The sequence below is a fragment of the Papaver somniferum genome, chromosome 11, assembly GCF_003573695.1.
Source record: "Papaver somniferum cultivar HN1 chromosome 11, ASM357369v1, whole genome shotgun sequence".
Classification (NCBI taxonomy): domain Eukaryota; kingdom Viridiplantae; phylum Streptophyta; class Magnoliopsida; order Ranunculales; family Papaveraceae; genus Papaver; species Papaver somniferum.
The window spans coordinates 92,067,558-92,090,476 of NC_039368.1; the positions used below are offsets into that span (position 1 = coordinate 92,067,558).

At 36.3% G+C, this 22,919-nt stretch overlaps 1 protein-coding gene across 1 annotated transcript; it reads right to left on the minus strand.

Moving 5' to 3' along the window:
- Positions 1–13,821: 13,821 nt before the first annotated feature.
- LOC113322920 (cation/H(+) antiporter 20-like) lies at positions 13,822–17,845 on the minus strand. The gene is made up of 4 exons (XM_026571106.1): positions 17,620–17,845; positions 16,409–17,437; positions 14,478–15,425; positions 13,822–14,400 (listed from the first exon to the last, which is right to left on the minus strand). The coding sequence occupies exons 1-4, from the start codon at positions 17,797–17,799 to the stop codon at positions 13,996–13,998; spliced, it is 2,562 nt and encodes an 853-aa protein (XP_026426891.1). The 5' UTR covers positions 17,800–17,845; the 3' UTR covers positions 13,822–13,995.
- Positions 17,846–22,919: the final 5,074 nt, after the last annotated feature.

Below are 22,919 nucleotides of genomic sequence, written 5' to 3' on the forward strand. Positions count from 1 at the left end.
GTCCCCCGCTTTTTCAATTTTTAAACAAGAAGTAGAAATAAGAGAAGAATAAGAATTTAAATTGATGAAACTTACTTGATTTCAGGAGTCTTCTTCTTCTTTTTTGATTAAAGATCGGTTGGAGGAAACATAGAATTTCTATAAAGAGAGATAATCAAAGAGGAGTAAACAAGTTTGTTAGAGCACTGCTCGGTCGAACTTGCATGCGTTTCTATCTCAAGCATGTTTGTCAATGTTAGTGATCAAAACTATAAGTCTTGATTTCTAGTCTACTATAGCTAAGTCTCGGACTAGGATAAAAAGTGTAGTTGAGCTCAAGAACTCCATGGCGATCATTACACAAGACGAAGAACTACTCAAGGAACTGGTGTAACTTCATCGACTAAAAGGTATGTGGAGACTTGAACTTATCTATCACTCAAAAGTCTATTTACTCTATCTCCTATCTTGAGACAAAAATCGTTGTGCTATATATACTTTGATTATACACATTTTCTATTTCGAGCCGAGTTTATCTCGCTTATCTATTTCTCGAAATATGTGTTGGTAAGCTTTCGCTTTGGCCAAGTTCATCTTTACCTAGTGGCGAAAGTCATGTTATGTTTCAATCACTTTGAAAATGGATTTGACGAAAAATAGTTTGTGAATAACAACTATATAACGTCCTCTAAGAATGTTTCAATGATTGAAATGAGAGTTTAGATTATATAACCAATGTTGGATATAATCATTGTGTGGCAACACATATATGTATAAGTCCTTATTCCTTGAACCAAAGTATGCGTACTTTGTTGATCAGGAAAACCGGAACAAGAGCTGTGAACTCAGCCTGTGAACCCAGTTCGTGAACTGGCGGAGGTTCTCATCCCGAGAATATATGATGGAGTTTTTGAACTCCTTCCGGGAACTTAAGTCCGTGTACTTGAGTTGGTTATATCTAAAGACGATTATTTATGAACTTATATTTATATTAACTAAGGAATTAAATTGCAAACCGTGGTTATAAAGTTCATGAATCGACTCAAGTGAATTAAATCGTTTTTGCTTCGATTGTGTCTTGTATAGTTATATAGGATTTATACAATTGAACAACTCTCTAACTAGTTCATTTGAGTCATTTGAACTAGTTATGGTGAAGAAGAATATGGTTGATGTGAAAGTGCTCATATGGCTAACCATTTGGTTAACTACTGTTGAACCAACAAATGTACATGTTTGGGTACGGTTACACAAACCTAAAATCGTGCATTTCATTTGTGTGTAACAAGCTAAGTTTTCGATCCAACGGTAGAAAGATATTAGCTTGAATCTAATCAGGTTTTCATCTAATGGTGAATATTGAATAGTTTGTTACTAAGCTAACATTGATTGCAAACCCTGATTTGAAAGACTATATAAGGGAGAACTCTAGCAACTTGGAAACCTAATCCCCACACCTCTTGTGTGATACTAGTTGTATAAGCTAGATTCGATTCTCCTTTAACCTTAGGTTTCTTCTCGAGACCCTGTAGGTTAACGACCTGAAGACTTCATTGGGATTGTGAAGCCAGACCGATACTACTTTCTTGTAGTTATGTGATCTGATCTTGCTGATTTTATCGTGTTGAGTACAATTGTAACGATTGTCTTGAGATTGTTATTTCCGATAGGAAATATATAAAAGTAGTCACAGACATCTTCGTCTCATTGTTTGTGATTCCATAATATCTTCTTTCGCTGCGTCGATTAATATTATTGTGAGGTGATTGATAATACTAGGATGTTCTTCGTTAATATAAGTCTGGGTTATCAATTGGTTCCTAAAATCGTGCATTTCATTTGTGTGTAACAAGCTAAGTTTTCGATCCAACGGTAGAAAGATATTAGCTTGAATCTAATCAGGTTTTCATCTAATGATGAATATTGAATGCTTTGTTACTAAGCTAACATTGATTGCAAACCCTGATTTGAAAGACTATATAAGGGAGAACTCTAGCAACTGGGAAACCTAATCCCCACACCTCTTGTGTGATACTAGTTGTATAAGCTAGATTCGATTTTCCTTTAACCTTAGGTTTCTTCTCGAGACCCTGTAGGTTAACGACCTGAAGACTTCATTGGGATTGTCAAGCAAACCGATACTACTTTCTTGTAGTTATGTGATCTGATCTTGCTGATTCTATCGTGTTGAGTACAATTGTAACAATTGTCTTGAGATTGTTATTTCCGATAGGAAAGATATAAAAGTAGTCACAAACATCTTCGTCTCATCGTTTGTGATTCCACAATATCTTCTTTCGCTGCGTCGATTAATATTATTGTGAGGTGATTGATAATATTAGGATGTTCTTCGGGAATATAAGTCCGGGTTATCAATTGGTTCCTATTCACCTTGATTTATCAAAAGACGGAACAAAACTTGTAGGTATTTCTGTGGGAGACAGATTTATCTATTATCGTAGACTTTTCTGTGTGATACAGATTTGTTTATTAAAGTCTTCGACTTTGGGTCGTAACAACTCTTAGTTGTGGGTGAAATCAGCTAAGGGAATCAAGTGAGTAGTATCCTACTGGGATCATAGACGTAAGGAGCGCAACTGTACCTTGGATCAGTGTGAGATTGATTAGGGTTCAACTACAGTCCATACCGAAGTTAGTTTGTAGTAGGCTAGTGTCTGTAGCGGCTTAATACAATGTGTGTTCAGTCTGGACTAGGTCCCCGGGTTTTCTGCATTTGCGGTTTCCTCGTTAACAAAATTCTGGTGTCTGTGTTATTTCTTTTTCCGCATTATATTTTGTTATATAATTGAAATATCACAGGTTGTGCGTTGAGATCAATCAATTAGAATATCCAACCTTTGGTTGTTGATTTACATTGATTGACACTTGAACATTGGTCTTTGGTACTGTTCAAGTTATTTCACATAATAATCAGGCTCACGGATTTCTATCCGTTCGATTTGTTGATTACATTGTGAAATAGATATATTAGAACTCTTTGATATACTTTATTAAGATTGAGTCTAGTTGATTCTCTTGAAAGTATATTGGAGTTAGTCCATACATATTGCTAAGCGAAATATTGGGTGTGGTTATTGTACCCCCGCTTTTTCAATTGGTATCAGAGCAGGCAAACACGATTAAAGACCTTACAAGTCTGTGTTTGTGGCAATCTGAGTCTGAGGACATAATATCTTCTCTGGAATATACGCATACCAAGATGTCTTCTAAAGCTTTTGACTATGTCAAATGTCTTGGGAATGTTTCAAAGGATTACTCCTTAGCTGATTCTTCCGAATCCCGAGGTACAGAGGTTGTTTCATCAAATATTGATATCTCTCCGTCCAATGAGACATTCGACACTATGGCAAAAGCTGAAATGGAGCTCACCAGAATCTCAAAAAATTATATTGAGGCTATTGATTTTCAGGATCATGCTCAGCTTATTGATGAATTTGAAAAGTTTCTTGATCGAGAACGTGAACTCTATAACATCATTGAGTCCTTCTCTAACAATATTGAAAAACTTTTCCAAGAAACTACTCTACAGCGAGAAAAGATTAGTGTTCTTTAGGATATTTTCAAGGAAGACTCAATCAGAGAAAAACGATTGATCAAGACGCATTCATCAGATCTTAACAGACTTCGTGTCGAAAAAGAGAAACTAGGTGCATCTCTTTTTCAAGCCCATGAACAGTGCATATCCTTGGAAAAGGAAAATTTTGTCTTAAGGAGAAATTCTTCTGTACCAACTAATTCTCATGAATTACATCACATGAAGATATGTCCTCCAGAAGAAGGTTGTGTCAAGAAGGATTTACGTGAATTACAATCTTCTCATTTGGCTATGAAATTAAAACAGGTGCAAGTTATTGCTTCTCCTCCAGGAACCCGTACTTTCTGTGGGAAAAAGAATCACTATGCTATTCATTATTTTCCCAGAAGGAAACAAATCTCGAAACTTCATATTTTGGTTCTTTCTACTATCAATGGAGTAAATAGTTTGCCGACTTCTGCAGTGAATCTCGTGCCCATAGAAAACCAGAAATATTATAAAATGATCTCTACTCTAGAAATCATCATAGGGGACAAGCTCATCTCAATGGTATAAATTCTTGTGCCACTAATGAACACATTCACTGTGCTTATAAGAATGAATCTGGTAAATCTAAGACTAGAAAATGGATCCCTTTTTAGTCTGATCCTTTTGAACCAATTTCAAGAGGTCATAGACTTAGTTCTCAAAGAAAGCCTTCTGACGGATATGTTAAACAAGCTGTGTCTTACTCTTCTGGGATGAGTGACAATCGAAGAAAGGAGAAGACCATAAATATCAAGCTGTCAGATGATATGTACAACTCCTTTCTCAGTAATCATAGTGGGATTATTTCTCACTCTACCACCTGATTTCAGATACTCTTTTCCTTGTTTCTAGCTTGAGAGGTGCAAGGATAATAGTTGGGAAATTGATGGTATTTTCAATTGAGTTGTAGTAAAAGGTTCGTTGAGACTTGTGAAAACAATATATTTTAGACTTATAAAACTTAGAAAAACAAAGAGAACTTAACTCAAAATTTGATTTCAAGATATTAAAGATAACCAAGACACTAGAATCCACTATTACACATGAATGAATGACGTCAAATATTTCATAACTCTAATTATCCTTTAAATCCTTTATTTCTTAATCCACAAATAATCAAACATATTCTCAAATATTAATTGTATTCCCTAAGCATAGACTATCAATTGATTAAACAAAGTATAATCTATCAAATTGAATCACAAGTAATTAAGAAAATTATGTAAACATTTATAAACTCTGCAAAAGCAGTGATTGAGTGAATTATAATTAAAATTTAGAGAAAATGAAATAATTACCCATTATTCATGTGTAAATAGCTTCATCCATTGCCTTGGTTACGCGAGAATTTAGCCTCTCATCATGTTGGAAACACACTCAAACTCTTATTTCATTTATGCTCAAAGATGGTTTACAAATGATGAAAGTGTGAGAATGATTAAAATTACAGAAAACGATATATGTTGACTGTCGTTGTTAGTGTAGCAAATAAGACTGTCGTCAAACAGTCGCTGAAACTGTAGCTTCTAAGACTGTGTTGGAACCGTCGCAATCACTGTAGCATGAACGACACAGGGGTGTGCGTATTATGTTCTTCGTGTTCTTCACAGTAGCAACAATGGTGAATCTCTGAATTTTAACTCTCCGGCTCTGTTGATGTGCCGTAACTCTCCCAAACTCTCTGTAACGCCTCTATGCTACCTCAACACTATTTATAACCCAACAACATCCAAAAATATCTCGTAATAACTCCCAATCTACTTTCCTTATTTGCAGGTCACGGGAATAATCCAGCTTTTCTTCCCTTTTTTTTATCTCTTCTACACGTCTTCTCCAGCTGTATAATATCTCTCCCAATCAATGGTATAAAATCTAGAGAATATATCCTCCCTAGACTGCACTTAACGTCCGTATAAATATCACCAGAAAATCAACCATAAACCCCATAATATTTCTTCCCTGTTTTATCGAGAATCAACCCAAATCTTCCCTTATTCGCGTGCATGAATCAATTACCTTCCATGTTTTAGTGAAACATGATTATTCCAAGTCAAATCCGAGAGAAACTCGGCAAAAATCACGTCCAATTCTTTCCCTGAAAGTTGCGCAGCTTGCAGACTTCATTTTCCCGCCAAAATCCCTTGAAGAAGAAGATGACCTCCCCCTAACAGAGATGGGGGTGCGAATGGTGACTGGCGCCCTGGGTGCAAATAGTCAATAAGGTGCCCCTTAGTAATTGAGGGGCCCTTTATCCAAACTGAGAGTCCGAATAACAAATCTCCTCCGGGGTTCCAAATACCACTTTTTGAGCAAATTTTTCCACACAAGTGTATTTCTCCAAAAACACCTACACAGACATAAAAACACCATAATAAGTACAAAATCAAGCACTAACAATAGAGACACTGAGGACAATTCGACACAAAAATGTATCTATCATAAATGCTCAAGTATGTTGTACACTATTTGTTTTCTTTGTGTTTCTGTGCTACAGGTCCACAAACGTTCGCGTCTTCCTCTTGTGAGTTCATAGGGTTTCCAAAACAAGATTTTCCTTCTCCTGTTCATAGGGTTTCCAAAACAAGAGTTTCCTTCTCCTCTTGGAGGAAGATACTCAAGGACGTGAATCAATTCAAGAGCTGGTTCTAAAGAAGATGCTTGAAAGAAAGGATCAACTCCTGGATTGATGATTCCATCAAGGATTTAACTCGTTTTCAGAACGATTCAAAGGTCGAGTTTGCAAATCTTCAACTGCAACTAAACCAATTCTTAGATGGTCAGGCCAGAATCCTTGCTAATCAGAATATTCTGATACGGAATCAAAAGAAGCTCATCATAAACTGTATCAAGGCTAGACAGCTTGCTAGGGTTGTTGATCGCAAAGTTATTGTTCTAACTCACGAACATGGTGTGTCTACGGTCAAGAGAATAAAGGAAATCAGTGACACCTTCTTTGATGGATTCACTGAAAGATATGAGGTTCTGAATGAACTCTGATTTTCTTTTATTTGTCTAGTAAATCTTCTATTTTGAAGAATAACTAGAGTTTGGAATAGCCGTATTGTGATTACACATAGCTATGTCCAACGTTTTCATCTTCATGTTTTTAGGTTTATTTGTTTAAATTCTAAAATTATTTGGAAGATGGTTTTTGCAGCATTAATCTTTATGGTTTTATATATTGCAATACATTATGGGATATGTGTGTTTGCGTCCGTAAACTGTGATTTTCCCATGTCTTGTCAAAAGTTAAGTCTTTCATATGTCGATATGCATGTATTGATAAAAGAATGAATGAGCTTTTGACATTACAAAAGTTTGAAGCCTATTATGTCATTATTGATGGAAGATAGGATGAACTTTTGTTTACGAGGATTATGTCTATTGTATGTCATTGTGCAAATAGTGATGGAAAATAGAATGAATCCTTGTATATTCCACAGTATTGATCTTCCCTGATCCATATTTTTATGTTATACTGTGAGGCTCCGTAAGTTCTCTTATGTCGAGCATGAACAATTAAATTCATCACTTTTTGTGGTTAATTTGGTTGTATATTTCCGATTAGATTAATTGTGGGTACTCTTGTGATTAATCTAATTGAGTATCTTTGGATTCAAATTCATATTCGTATGTGATTTGTTATGTCCAAATAAATCCTTATTTTCTTTTGAAATTAAGGTCGCTCTTGTTATTCTTTCGGGAATGACATACTATGGGGGAGAGTTCTTAATTGAACTGGTGCTTAATTGCCAAATCTTTGTGGGGAGTGCGGCTGTGGAATATTATAGGAGTTATCTTGTATCTTTATAAACTCCTTGATGAAAGCATTTAGCTTCGGCTTTATGATTGCATCTAAATAAGTTGATATGTGCTTTCTTTTGGTCATGAAATTTCTCTTTTGGAAATTTCATTAGGATCCCGTTTTCGTACATTTGCTAATTTTATTGACAAAAAGGGGGGGAATTAATATGTAGTTCACACTAAAAATACATATGGTTTTCGGATCATTATGTAAGGGGGAGTGGTTTCCATGTGAGATGGAGTATTGAATAAGGGGGATTGATACATATCATCATAGTATTGTTGTCGAAGTTGTGATACAATTGAACTTTGATGTTGTATAATAATACTATGACATTGTATAACAATGATTCAGAATATTTGTTTTCTCATTGTTATAGCTACGGATTTTCAACAACGTTGATTCTGAACTTACAACCTTTGGGATCATTGGAGTACTTGGAAGTGACGAAGATTTCGAGTAATGTTGAAGATTAGGCATGTGGAATAGGAACTACAAAAGTTTTTTTTTTTTTTTTGTATTTCATATGTATTGATAGTTTTGTCACTAAAATTGACAAATGGGGAGATTGTTAGAACACTACTCGGTCTAACTCGCATGCGTTGCTATCTCAAGCATGTTTGTCAATGTTAGTGATCAAAACTAAAAGTATTGATTTCTAGTCTACTATAGCTAAGTATCGGACTAGGATAAAACGTGTATTTGAGCTCAAGAACTCCATTGCGATCATCATACAAGACGAAGAACTATTCAAGGAACTGGTGGAACTTTATTGACTAAAATTTATGTGGAGACTTGAACTTATCTATCACTCAAAAGTCTATCTACTATATCTCCTATCTTGAGACAAAAGTCGTTTTGCTATATAGACTTTGATTATACACATTTGCTATTTCGAGCCGAGTTTATCTCGCTTATCTATTTCTCGAAATATGTGTTGGTAAGCTTTCGCTTTGGCCAAGTTCATCTTTACCTAGTGACGAAACAAGAGCTGTGAACTCAGTCCGCGAACCCAGTCCGCGAACGGCGGAAGTTCTCATCCCGAGAATATCTGCTAGATTTTGTGAACTCCTTCCGGAAACTTAAGTCCGCGAACTAAGTCCGCGTACTTGAGTTGGTTATATCTAAAGACGATTATTTGTGAACTTATATTTATATTAAATAAGGATGCAAATTACAAACCGTGGCTATAAAGTTCACGAATCGATTCAAGTGAATCAAATCATTTTTGCTTCTATTGTGTCTTGTAAACAATTGAAAAACTCTCTAACTAGTTCATTTGAGTCATTTGAACTAGTTATGGTGAAGAAGTATATGGTTGATATGAAAGTGCTCATTCAGCTAACCATTTGGTTAACTACCGTTGAACCAACAAATGTACATGTTTGGTTACGGTTACACAAACCTAATATCGTGCATTTTTTTGTGTGTAACAAGCTAAGTTTTCGATCCAATGGTTGAAAGATATTAGCTTGAATCTAATAGGGTTTTCATCTAACAGTGAATATTGAATGCTTTGTTACTAAGCTAACATTGATTGCAAACCCTGATTTGAAAGACTATATAAATGAGAACTCTAGCAACTGGGAAACCTAATCCCCACACCTCCTGTGTGATACTAGTTGTATAAGCTAGAGTCGATTCCTTTAACCTTAGGTTTCTTATCGAGACCCTGTAGATTAACGACTTGAAGACTTTATTGGGATTGTGAAGCCAGACCGATACTACTTTCTTGTAGTTGTGTGATCTGATCTTGCTGATTCTATCGTGTTGAGTACAATCGTAATGATTGGCTTGAGATTGTTATCTCTGATAGGCAAGATATAAAAGTAGTCACAAACGTCTTCGTCTCATCATTTGTGATTCCACAATATCTTGTTTCGCCGCGTCGATTAAGATTATTGTGAGGTGATTGATAATACTAGGTTGTTCTTCGGGAATATAATTCCGGGTTATCAATTGGTTCCTATTCACCTTGATTTATCAAAAGACGGAAGAAAACTTTTAGGTATTTCTGTGGGAGACAGATTTATCTATTATCATAGACTTTTCTGTGTGATACAGATTTTTATTAAAGTCTTCGAATTTGGGTCGTAGCAACTCTTAGTTGTGGGTGAGATCATCTAAGGGAATCAAGTGCGTAGTATCTTGCCGGGATCAGAAACGTAAGGAGCGCAATTGTACCTTGGATCAGTGTGAGATTGATTAGGGTTCAACTACAGTCCAGATCGAAGTTAGTTTGTAGTAGGCTAGTGTCTGTAGCGTCTTAATACAGTGTGTGTTCAATCTGGACTAGGTCCCGGGGTTTTTATGCATTTGCGGTTTCCTCGTTACAAAATTCTGGTGTCTGTGTTATTTCTTTTCCGCATTATATTTTGTTATATAATTGAAATATCACAGGTTGTGCGTTAAGATCAATCAATTAGAATATCCAACCTTTGGTTGTTGATTTACATTGATTGACACTTGAACATTGGTCTTTAGTACCGTTCAAGTTATTTCACATAATAATCAGGCTCATGGATTTCTATCTGTTCGATTTGCTGATTACATTGTGAAATAGAGATATTAGAACTCTTTGATATACTTTATTAAGATTGAGTCTAGTTGATTCTCTTGAAGTATATTAGAGTTAGTCCATACAGATTGCTAAGCGAAATATTGGGTGTGGTTGTTGTACCCCCGCTTTTTCAAAGTTGTTGTAGACAGTAGACTTGTAGTCAATACCGATACCTCCAAAGCTTATTCATAAGGAACATTCTGTGATCTTCTAATCATTGCCGACAAATAAAACAGGAAATCAACTAAAAAAAAATATGCGATGGAAATCAATAGATTTCCAAGGGCGTAAAACATACACTATATACCAACAAACATATTATTTGGGGGCCCTAGGCCGTTGCCTAGCTGGCTTATAGTCAGCAATGGCCCTGTCGTCATGCTTATATCTACCAATATCTTTTGCAATAGTTACGCCATCTACCGTAACCATTGGTGGATTATATGCATTAACAACATAAACCCATGATTGAAAATAACGTGCTTGAAGAAAGGCACGCATAGCTATTTTCCACCATAAGTAATTCGAGCCATAGAAGACGGGCGGTACGTTTATAGAGATAGCGCTTCTGTCCATAGATTCAGATTGCTACAAACACAGACTTATGAGGTCTTAAACGTGTTTGCCTGCTCTGATACCAATTGAAAAAACGGGAGTCTAACAACCACACCTAATATTTCGTTCGACAATCTGTATGGACTAACTCCAATATAATTCCAAGAGAATCATCTAGACAGTCAGACTCAATCAAGGAAAAACATCCAAGAGTTATATCTAATTTACTCAATACAATCTGCAATTGAACAAATATAAATCTGTGAGCCTGATTAATATGAGAAAATAACTTTAACGATATCAAAAACCAATGTTAAAGTGTCAATTAATTTTAATCAACAACCAAAGGTCGGATTTACCAATTGATTGAACCACACATAACCTGTGATATTTCAATTATATAAACAAATATAATACGAAAAAAAATAACACAGACACCAGAAATTTTGTTAACGAGGAAACCGCAAATGCAGAAAATTCCCGGGACCTAGTCAAGATTTGAACACCATACTGTATTAAGCCGCTACAGACACTAGACTAGTACAAGTTAACTTCGGACTGGAATGTAGATGAGCCTTAACCAAGTCTCATATCGATGAAGGTGTATTCACATTACTTACTTCTCTGAATCCCAGCAGGACTCTACGCACTTGATTCCCATAGCTGATCTCACCCACAACTAAGAGTTGTTACGACCCAAAGTCGAAGACTTGATAAACAAATCTGTCTCACACAGATAAGTCTATTCTGATAGATAAATCTGTCTCCCACAGAAATACCTATGAAGTTTTTGTTCTGCCTTTTGATAAGTCAAGATGAACATGAACCAATTGATAATCCGGTCTTATATTCCCGAAGAACAGCCTAGAAATATCAATCATCTCACAATAACGTAACTATATGGTAGTAGAACAAGTTATTGTGGAATCACAAAGAATGAGACCAAGAGCTTTGTGATTACTTTTTATATCTTACCTATCGGAGATAAATCTCGAGCAAATCTTAGAGAAGATAGTACTCAATACGATAGAACAAGTAAGATCTCTCCACCGTTAGATGGTCTTAGCTTGTTACACACAAATGAAACATACCTTCATTTGGATACATGAAACCGTACCTAAATGTGTATATTGAGTTGGCTCAATAACAGTTAACCGAAGTTAGCCATATGAACACTTTTATATTAACCTGATTCATCATCTAACACTTCTAAATCAAATGATAATCAAATGAATCTAATTGTATTACTCATAGAGTTGTTCAATTGTTTATATTCTCATAGAAGTATACAATACACAATTGAAACAAAATCGGATTTGATTCAAGATAATCAATTCATGAACATTGAGCCACGGTTTGCAAAGATTGCATTCCCTAATATATATATATATATATATATATATATATATATATATTTCATGAGTATGAAATTATTTAACTGATTTTAGAACTTAAACCAACTTAGTTTGCGAACGGGTATGCAAACTTAAGTTCTAAACATTGGTCTTGTCCGATAGTTTGCAAACGGGTATGCATACTGTCGTATCGGACTGCAACTCAGGTGAAACCGTTTGCAAACAGGTATGCGAACTTGGTTCCCGGACTTTGACAGTAAAAACCGTTCGCATACTGGTATGCATACTTGGTTCCCGGACCTGAATCACACTACAAGAGTTTGCATACTGGTATGCATAATGTGCTATATCCAGACAATGGTTATTTTTTCTAAACTCCCATTTCCATCATTGAAACATCCTTAGAAGACGACATAGCTGTCTCACACAAACTATTAGCTTATAAGTAATTTTGAAGTGATCGAATGATCAATACGAAATATTCCGAGTCTACATCAAATGACCGTCTCATACAAATCATGTAAGATGTTCCAAGGCAATGTTCACATGATCATCTTTTAACTCATTGTTTAGTTTCCAACAAATAAATCATTTCCAACTAAACTCGTCAAGAATAATGATGAACGTAGTTGAAGCAAAAAGCTTTCCAACACATATTTCGAGAAAGATATAAGCGAGTTAAACTCAGCTCGAAATATCAAATGTGTATAATGCAAAGTCTATATAGCTATGCGACTTAGTCTCAATAGGAGATAGAATAGAATAGAATTCTTAGTGATAGATAAGTTTTAGTCTCCACATGCCTTGATGAAGTTCCTCCAAGCTCTCCTCAGTAGATCTTCGTCTTCAATCGATGAACGTCGTGAAGTCTAAAGCTCAACTACACATTCTATCCTAATCCGAGACATAGCTATAAGTAGACTAGAAATCAAAACTTATAGTTTTGATCACCTAAAGTTGACAAACAAGCTTGAGATAGCAACACTTGAGAGTTCGACCAAACTGTGCTCTAACACTTTCCACGATATAATTATTGTTTTAGTTATAATAAAGTACTTGCACTGTAATTTTTGTAGAATATATTCGTAATGATAGTTCATTAATTCTAGCTGTTATTTTGGATGATTAACTCGTAATGGTAGTTCATTTGACATGGTTGTTCATCTGTCAAATGAACTCACATAATTAGTTCATTACAAATTTACAATCATAGTTCATTCTACCGGCTCATTTTGTAGAATGGACTCGTAATGATAGTTCATTTTGTAGTTGATTTTTAGCCAAAACAATAACATAAAAAAATAAAATCCAAAAAGATGGTAAAATTATACTCATTGTACAGATCTGTCAAGAGCTTTTCGAGGATATATAATTTGTTGAATTACAACTTGTAGTTTGAGGAATATGTTACTTTTAAGTTTTTTGCTCAAATACTAAGAAGATACCAAAAAGAATAGTTCTAACACAATTTCAAAAAATGATGACTTCCCGTGTGGTTAATATTTACCCTGCGACAAAATAATAATTTTTGGACCAAACTAATACTAATATATTTAAAAAAAAAGGACCTTAGAGTAATTGGACCAAATCAACAAAAACCGAAGTGACATACTCCCTCTGTTTCAAAATAGTAGGCTGATTTTTAGTACAATTTACATATGAAGTCAGCCTATTACTTTAAAACGGAGGGAGTAATATATTTTACATCAGGAATTATCGGTAGTTTCTGCTATTCAAATATATAAATTCCTATGTCCATATCCATCTTAAACTGGTAAGTACGTATGGACCAAATTGCCATTTGATGGGTTCATCTAGTACCTCATTTGCACCAATGTTTTAAATGTTTGATTCTCTAGTGTGGCGTCATTCGCGTTCTTTGAATCTGCCCAACAAAGTAATGTTGTATACATCACTCTGTAGTTCGTATGGAAGAGGAAAATGAAAATACTAGCATTCAAGGTTTTGATTCAGACTAAGGTTGAAAATGGAAGACGAAAGAAACACTATTTTCATCCTTTATAAAATCTTACAAGCAGAGGAACTTCTGATTTCAGTTCCTTACCAACCAATTGAACCTTGAATTAATACTACAGCACGGTTCGTTGGTTAACCCCATTATTTACATTTACACATTTTATTTAATTTGCTACCATAATCACACCAAATTAGAAGGGACATGGTTTTCTTTCAATGGAGATGCAGTATAACTAGTGCTAGTCGAGCCTTCTTGCTGATCACTAACAAACACCTTCGAGACAGGAGCTTCATTAGTATGAACGACGTCATGCTGCTGTATTACTAAAACTGATGAGTTCACACCCCCTGATGAAGCTAAAATATCTCCGATTGGTCCCAATTCTGCATGTTCAGCTGTATGTTCTGCTAAACTTGCTACCATCGTCGATGGAAATCGACCTTTTCCCACTACTATTAATTCATATTCACCGCTTTTTCCAATCGATAGTACACTTTCTACTACATTACTTGCTTTTTTCTCTACGTATGTTGATAATCCATTCCATCTTTTTCGAAATTCTTCCACGGCAACCTCGTCCAGCTCCTATTTCAAATTTAAATAAAGAAGAATTAGTCATTAGACCTGGTTAGGAGGTAAACTAAAACCAAAAGAAAACATACCAGTTCTCTTTCACGATCCATAACAGCTGTTGAGAAACTGTAATTTGTATCTGTACATTTATCGGGTGTTGGCGTTAGAATAACGCCGTTGTTTTCGTTTCCGTCTTTTTCGACAAATCGTACAACCGTTACAGCTACACCAGGGTGTTCAGCCATTCGTCCTCCAAATTCTAAGGCTTCACGATCATCTGGTCCGCCAAAAAACACTACACAAACGCCTTGAGCAACATTAACAGATGAAGAATTAGGCCCTGGTGTTTGTTGGGCCCCATTGCCTAATCCACGGTCCACAAACACCGCAACTGAACAAGGTGCGTCTTTTAGAACCCTTTGATTAACAGTTCTCCAACCTGGTCCCACATTTTCCATCTCCACGTCACCATCTTCCCCTCGGTGACCTTGTTTGTGGAAAGGCAAGATCAACATCGTAACCCTCTTCTCTTCTGCCACGTGGCAAATATCCTCGTGCATGGTTGGCAAAGCTGATATGGCAGTCATGGGCCGAACATCGACTCGGCCAAGTTGACCGTATGCTTCGAAAGCGATAGTAACTCGGTCCTGTGACTCGCCCTTTCTCTGTTTCTTGCTGTTAATGAGAGGAAATCCGTTTTTACGAGCGCGTTGAACCATTATGATTGCGGATGATCGCTCAGTGAGTTCAACTAGGTGCATGACGTAGAGTTTAAGTGGGGATTTCTTGGTTGCGCGAGTTGATTCAATGAGATTAATGAGTGAAGGGACGTTCCCGGGTCCATGAACACAAGCAAGTAAACGAAGTACTTTGTCTTTAGAAGCCGAGGTCGGTGACGACTCAGATTGAAGTTTTCTTCGAGTATATGGAGATATTCCGCGCGCTGGTTTGTAAACAGCCATAACTGTGGGCGTTGTCATGAATGTGGTGAATAGGGCCATTAGGACTAAGATCGCAAATATCTCATCGTTCAGGACCTGAGTATATGAATTTAATTAATCAGCAGTGCAAATTACAGTGACGATGAATTTATATTACAGCGATGACTATTTTAATCCACCTACTGATTAGGACCATTAAATCAAATTCCATTAGCGTTTATGAACATGGCCCACTATTGGTCATGTGCCCTACTAATTTTATGGTACGATTGAAAAGAGCTTTTAAAAAATTGGCTTATGAAAACAAGAATCTCACGAGTTACCCGAAATCTTACATTATAGAAATAAAAATCTCACTATTAAATGTACCTGTCAGCTATTTTTCCAAGGCTTGATTTTCATACACAAAGTTAAAGAAGGGAAAGAACAAAGAAACCGATCATATCGTAATGGTTTTAGATTTCGTCCTTGTTATAGAAATTAACTTGGATATAAATTATCTGAATTTTCAAATAAGAAAATATCTACTAGGAATCAACTTTTTTTTTTTTTTTTTTTTTTTTGATAGTTACGACCGAAATAGTTAAAATAAGGAAAAGAAAATCAGTATCCTAGAAATTTCCCAACACCTTGGGATACCCAAGCACGACACGTTGCGTTAGATCCTCCTTACCTAGACTATAGAAATTATCTTTTTAAGTAAACAAAGGAAGATAATTTTCTAACTAACTTGCGCGGGGATACGTATGCTGTTTATATGCTTCAAAAAGATAAATAAATCCAAGATTGAAAAGTCAAAATCCGACTATTTTCGAGTATGACAGATTCTAAGATAAGGTAAAAGTTATTGTTGTCTTCACGGTATATTTCTCATAGTTTTTTCAAAAGATATAGCGTTATAGCCAAAGAAGAACAAAGTAGACATCTCCCGTGATGCAACGACTGAGTTTGGTACAACTAAAACTAGATTTAAGTTTCATAAAAATGAATGTACATAAATTTTAGACGTGATAAGAGGAGACCAAAAAAAAAAAAAAACGAAAAATGAAGCCAAAAATAAATAAATAAAATATACATACCTTTTTTTCTTTGCCGATGTTGAGGACAATTAACTCCACCAAACCTTTTGTATTCATAAGCAAACCAAGTGTTAAAGCTTCTCTAACAGGTATCTTATTCATCAGAGCTACAGAAAATGTACCCAATATTTTCCCTGCACAAGCAACAGCAATAACAAGTGCTAATAATCCCCATGATGCAGCACCACGGATTTTAGTAACATCAGTTTTTAACCCACTTGACGCGAAATACAGTGGTAAAAGTAAACCCGAAACGAAATCTTCTATCCTTTCAATCAATCTTCCTGCAAATACTCCTTCTTTTGGTATTGCTAGTCCGAACACAAATGCACCGAAAATTGCATGTATTCCGATTAAGTCCGTCATGAATCCCGATACCAGAACCCCGGCTAGAGTCAAGCAGATATAAGCTTCATCCACGCCTTCATGTTCCGGTGAACATCTTCTAGCAACCCAAGCCATAGCTGGTCTAATTACGACCATCATGAAAACAACAAAAGCAGCACCGGATAATAATACCCATACAGAGACAAGTGGACTTTTTTTAGGTCCACCTTCGGCTCCGTTACCAGCTAGAGCTACAGCTAAGGCTAGCAACACCCATGCCACAACGTCGTTGAAAGCTGCTGCAGCCATAGCTGTTTCACCAACTCGAGTTGTTAATAATTTTAATTCGGCTAATATTCGAGCCAGCACAGGAAAAGCTGTGATTGATAAAGCTACTCCCATAAAAACTACAAACTGCGGAAAACCAACATCTTCAGCTCCATCGATAGTTTTTCGAAGAACAACTGCTACTCCGATTCCACATACGAATGGTAGTGAAATTCCAGCAGCTGCAATGCTAAAAGCGCTTTTACCACTTCGCCGTATGGAATTCAGATCGAGTTCCAAACCTACGAGAAATAGAAAGAATAGTAGTCCTATACTTGCTACTGTTTCGAGTATGGGCGCACTCCAATGAGGAAATATTCGGTCTAGGTATTCTTTGTTCCTTCCTAATGCCGACGGTCCCAATAGAATTCCACCCTAACAAAGACATAAAAAACATCTTTAGGAAGCCAACAAAAAGAGAGATATATAAAACTAAAATAATACTCCTTAATAGTACAAAAAATATTAATTACCCCACGACTTCATCGAATCAATGACATACGTTGTATACCGGTAAAGAAAACTCTTAGCTAGAAGAGATGGTTAGATATACTTACGACTATCTCAGCGATGACTTTCGGTTGTCGGAGAGGTTTAAGAAGGAAAGCAAGAGAACGACTGACAAGTAAAACTAAAGTTGTCTGGATGATCAAGAGAGGAAAAGCATAATTCAGTGGGTTATCTCCTTGCCATGCACCATTAGAGGCTGCTTTAATGGAGGTTATATTGAAGACCATAGCTTTGTTTCTGCTAAGTTGCGCTTCAATGGATATATAAAAAGTTTGCGTGTGATGAAATTGATGAGGAAGTTAACAAATGATGGAGAGTATTTATAGAAGACGGGAGATGGAGAAGATGCCAGCTTATAACGTAGACTTTTATCACAAAGGTGCACGTGTTTCCTCTTTGTAAAGGGTAAATTTGTCATCCTGGCTAATCATTTATACTACTTGTAATATTACTAATTTCGTTTAAGTGATAACCTGGCTTATTAGTCTTGATATGGGTTTTGCCTGACTAGAGGGCGCCTAGTGGTGCAAACTGGAATGAAGTCAATGAACAATAATAGTCGCACGTTGCAATGCATTGCATTACATAAAGGTTGGAACAACAAAGTTTGCTTCCTTGAGTACATACAAAATAACATTTTGTAACATTTTTTCATATCTTAAACATCTCTGATCTCCGGATAAAATCGTCTTAATTAGGAAGGATATGCCTAAGCATGTTCTTGTTTACATTGTCGCATACTACTAATAATGATTAGTGGAGTAACTTTTGAGACGTAAAATCAATCTTTCGGATGCCCTGCTTTTATCGTTATGGATTACAGTACTGTATACTCTACCAAAATTACTGGCTGAATGGGCAACCGGCAAAAAGCATCCAGATTCCTGAACTTGATAAAAGCTATCAACTTATCATAGGTTTCATAAGGGAATTAGATTTTCCATCTTTTAGATATAGCCGAGGAACAAATGCAGTGAGTATATATATATATATGAAATCTAATTCGGCCCAATCAAAGCTCAAGAAAATGGTACTTGTTATTCTCATATTTGATTTTGCTCTCAGAAGAACTAGGAACTTCTAACTTTGTTTGTTGCTCCACTAGAAGAGGTTAGAATTTAGATAAATAGAATATAGAATTTTTTTAATTTTTTTTTTTTGATCGGAAAAGAGAAGATATATTAGAATAATAAAATTTACAGTAGTCTACCGATGATGGCAGAAACAAACAACGAAAAGAAAGCTATATTACATGAATAAGTTATCCCAATCATTAATCACAACACTAGAGAAGTCCACATGAACTCTGTTTCCAGCTGCTGCGTCCCATAGGAGGATAAAAGTCTTAACTTCATTGACCAGATCGTCATCTGTCTTGAAGATATGGTTTGAATCAAAGGTATGGCTGTTGCGCTCTTTCCATAAAGACCAGAAGATTGCTGCCGGTATCAAATTCCAAATATAGGTTCCATTGTTTGTAAAGGTTGTATTGTGCCAACAAAGAGCAAGCTGCATAACCGATCCAGAAATTACCCGAGCATATCGAGAGGTAGGCAACAGCTGAGACCATACTTTGAAAGCGACTTTACGGTGTAAGAAGAGGTGGCTTTGAGATTCTAAATCATCACCACAAAGGACACATGAATTATCCAGCTCAATTCTCTTACGCAGGAGGACATCTTTAGTGTTTAACCTGCCGTGAACTAAACTCCAAACAAAGAGGTTGATTTTGGGTGGAACAACGGCCTTCCACACAAAAAGATATGGGAAATTTTCTATTCCATATGATTCGACCAGTTTACGGTATAAAGTTTTAACGGAAAACACACCTGAAGGATGAAGTTTCCATCTTCTCGTATCTGGAAGTTGATCTCGAACCGGTGGAATATCACCAATGACAGTGAGGAGAGTGGCGTATTCTCCAGCTTCTGAATTAGTTAGGACACGTTTGAAACCAAACCTCCAATTCCCCTCCACAGAAATCATATCGGCAAGCCTAACATCTTTGTCTCTAGACAATTTGTATAAGTTTGGAGATAAAGTAGCTAAAGATTGCTGGCCACACCATATGTCATTCCAGAATGCAATTCCGCTGCCTGAATGCAAATAAAATGTTGAGTTCTCACTAACTAACATTGCGGAATCTGCAATAACACGCCAACATGAAACTCCATATGTTTGAGTTACTTTTCCAGGGATCCAAAAAGAGAAATAAGTACCGTATTTATCTTTAATTATCCTATACCAGAGTTTATTCTTTTCAACACCATATCTCCACCCCCATTTAGCTAACAATGCTAAATTCATAAGCCTAAGATTGCATACTCCTAATCCACCTCTTTCTTTACTAGCCTGAACCAGGTCCCAATTTACCAAGTGAGATGTTTTAGCATCTTCTTTGTACTCCCACAAAAAATTACGCATCTTTTTCTCTAGAATCTTGACGAAAGATATAGGGGCCTTGAACAAAGAAAAATAATAAGTCGGAAGAGAAGACAAGATGCATTTTAAAAGAGTAAGTTTACCTCATTTAGATAACGATATCCTTCTCCAAATGGATAGTCTAGCATCAAATTTCTCTATGATAGGGTCCCAAATTCCTTTTGATCCTGATTTTGCACCGAGTGGCATCCCAGGTACATAAAAGGTAAGGAATCAGTTGTACACCCAAATTCTTCAGCCCATAAAGATAGTTCAGGAACATCGCCAACCGCAATAAGCCTAGTTTTGGATGTGTTTACCTTTAAACCGGCAATAAACTCAAAACAATGAAGAGCTGAGAATAAGTTATGCAACTCCTCCTTTTTAAGATCTACAAAAAATATAGTATCATCTGCATAGTGGAGATGGTTAACATTAATACTTGTAGGTGAAACAGAAAAGCCACTAAACAAGCATTGATTCGCAGCTCTATCCATGAAACATGAAAAACCCTCCATTGCAATGTTGAAAAGAAGAGGGGACACTGGGCAGCCTTGTCTTACACCTCTTGTACTCGTGAAATACCCAAAAGGTGACCCGTTGATAAGAACCGAGAATGAAGAAGTAGAGTAGCAAAACTTCAACCAATTACACAATTTCCTGTTGAAGCCCATTTGATTTAACACAAATTCCAGATATTTCCAATTGATTCTATCGAAAGCCTTCTCAAGATCAATTTTGCACACAATACCAGCATTTCCAGACCTGAGTCTAGAGTCTACCAATTCATTGGCAATTAAGGTACCATCAATAATTTGTCTCCCTTCAATATATGCACATTGAACAGGGGAAATAAGCTTATCCATCACAAGTTTTAGCCTTGTAGCCAGAACTTTTGCTATGATCTTGTACACACTGGTTAGAAGACAGAGGGGTCTACAATCTTTGATAGTCTCTATGTGATGCTTCTTAGGCACAAGAGTAATGAAAGTAGAATCGTGTTTAGAGTTTATTGTACCTGTTGTGCAAAATTCATTCACCGTACTCATAATATCTTCCTTTATAAAATGCCAGCACTTCTGAAAGAAAAGTATTGGGAAGCCATCTAGACCCTGAGATTTATCATTACCTAAATCTCCTGTGGCTTGCAAAACTTCTTCTTCGGTGAAATCAGCTTCTAAGATTGTAGCCTCCGTAGAAGTGATGCTATCTAACACAATCCCTTCTAAATCAGGTCTTATAATATCTTCTTCACTAAACATAGCTTTATAGAAATCCACTATATTTTTTTGCAATCTTACTCTGTCAGACACCAATTCATTACCGATGTATAATTGCCTAATTTTGTTGTATCGTCTCTTGGCAGAAGTATTACTGATGAAAAAAGAAGTATTCTTGTCTCCTTCTTGTAACCACTTAGTGTTTGACTTGATTCTACATGAGGTTTCCTCCATTTTTGTGATCTTCTCAAATTCAGCTTTGTTCTGTAGTTGGGCAATCAACTCATCATCCGTAAGGATGTTAGTTTCTGCAAGACCATCCAAAGTTTGAATATCAGATAGGATAGCACTCAGCTTTGTGTTGGTGTGACCAAAAACTTCTTTGTTCCATATTTTCAACTTCTCTTTAAGTGCTTTCAACTTAAGCCAAAGAACAGTGCTGGGAGTACCTGCAAAACAAAAAGAAATCCACAAATCTTCCAATAATTGTAAGAATCCATTCTCCAAGAACCACATTACTTCAAATCTAAAAGGACTAGGTCCCCAAGAGGGGTTGGAAATGTCTAATAGGAGTGGGATTTGATCTGAGGTAGGTCTGGCTTTGGCTAATTGGGAAACAAAAGGGAAGTGTTGTTCAAAATATGGTGAGATAAGAAATCGATCTAATCTGCACATAACTGGGTTAGCTTGTCCGTTTGACCAAGTATATCTTGCACCCTTTAAAGGCAAGTCAATGAGATCATGTTCAACTATAAACTTATTGAACTTCATCATACTTCTTGTGAGCCTTGTACAATTCTTTTTCTCTTCACATTTTGTACTTGTGTTGAAGTCACCACCAATACACCAAGGAAGATCAATCCAAAACCTGCAAACGTTATCCAGCTCAATCCAAAATTCAGTTCTCTCAACTGGTTTGTTTGGCCCGTAAACATTTGTTAGAACCCATTGAAAGCTGTCTAACTTGTTCTTACAAAGTATAGAGAGGGTGTATTCACCTACCAATGAATCAGAGACCTCCAAAAAATCTCTATCCCAGAGAATTAACATGCCACCAGAGCTTCCTACAGATTTTTGTAAGGTCCAACCCACGTTCTTGTACTCACAAATCTGTTTAATGTCCCAAGAAGTGCAGTGCGTCATCTTAGTTTCTTGCAGAATTATGATTGGAGCCCTAATCATCTGTATCATTTTATGCACCACGGTTCTTCTGTTCCTAGAATTTAAACCCCTTACGTTCCAAGTGAGGATCTTAAGACTCATTTTGAATTGTATCTGCCCTTAGAACTAGCTGACCTTCTTGTCCTTGAAGAAGGAGAAGATACTACCTCAACAGAGATACCCAATATTTTCAACTCATTTCTTAGCTTCATGGGTATTACCGGTTGTGGATCATTAACCAGACATACACCTGAGCAAGCATCATCTGACATGTCTTCTGTGGTAGGTTCAAAACCTGGGGGGTATTCAAGTGAGCTTGTTTCTGATGAGAAAAATTCAACATCTTCTATATTCACAAAAAATGAGTCCTCAAGACCCATTATAGGCAGAACTTGTTTCCTTTCTTCATGCACAGGAATATTGTCAACACTGTCAATGCAAATAAGGTTCTGGACAGCAAAGTCTTTGACTACTTGGTTTTTGGTTGGTAAAATGGGAATGGGTTTTAAGACTGGTCCGGATGTGGAAGTCTTAGAGAATAAGAA

Coding starts and splice junctions, on each gene's coding strand:
- LOC113322920 (XM_026571106.1), bottom strand. CDS start 17,799: ATGGTCTTCAATATAACCTCCATTAAAGCAGCCTCTAATGGTGCATGG. Junction 17,438..17,619: donor AAGTCATCGCTGAGATAGTC/GTAAGTATATCT, acceptor TGTCTTTGTTAG/GGTGGAATTCTATTGGGACC. Junction 15,426..16,408: donor ACATCGGCAAAGAAAAAAAG/GTATGTATATTT, acceptor TCATATACTCAG/GTCCTGAACGATGAGATATT.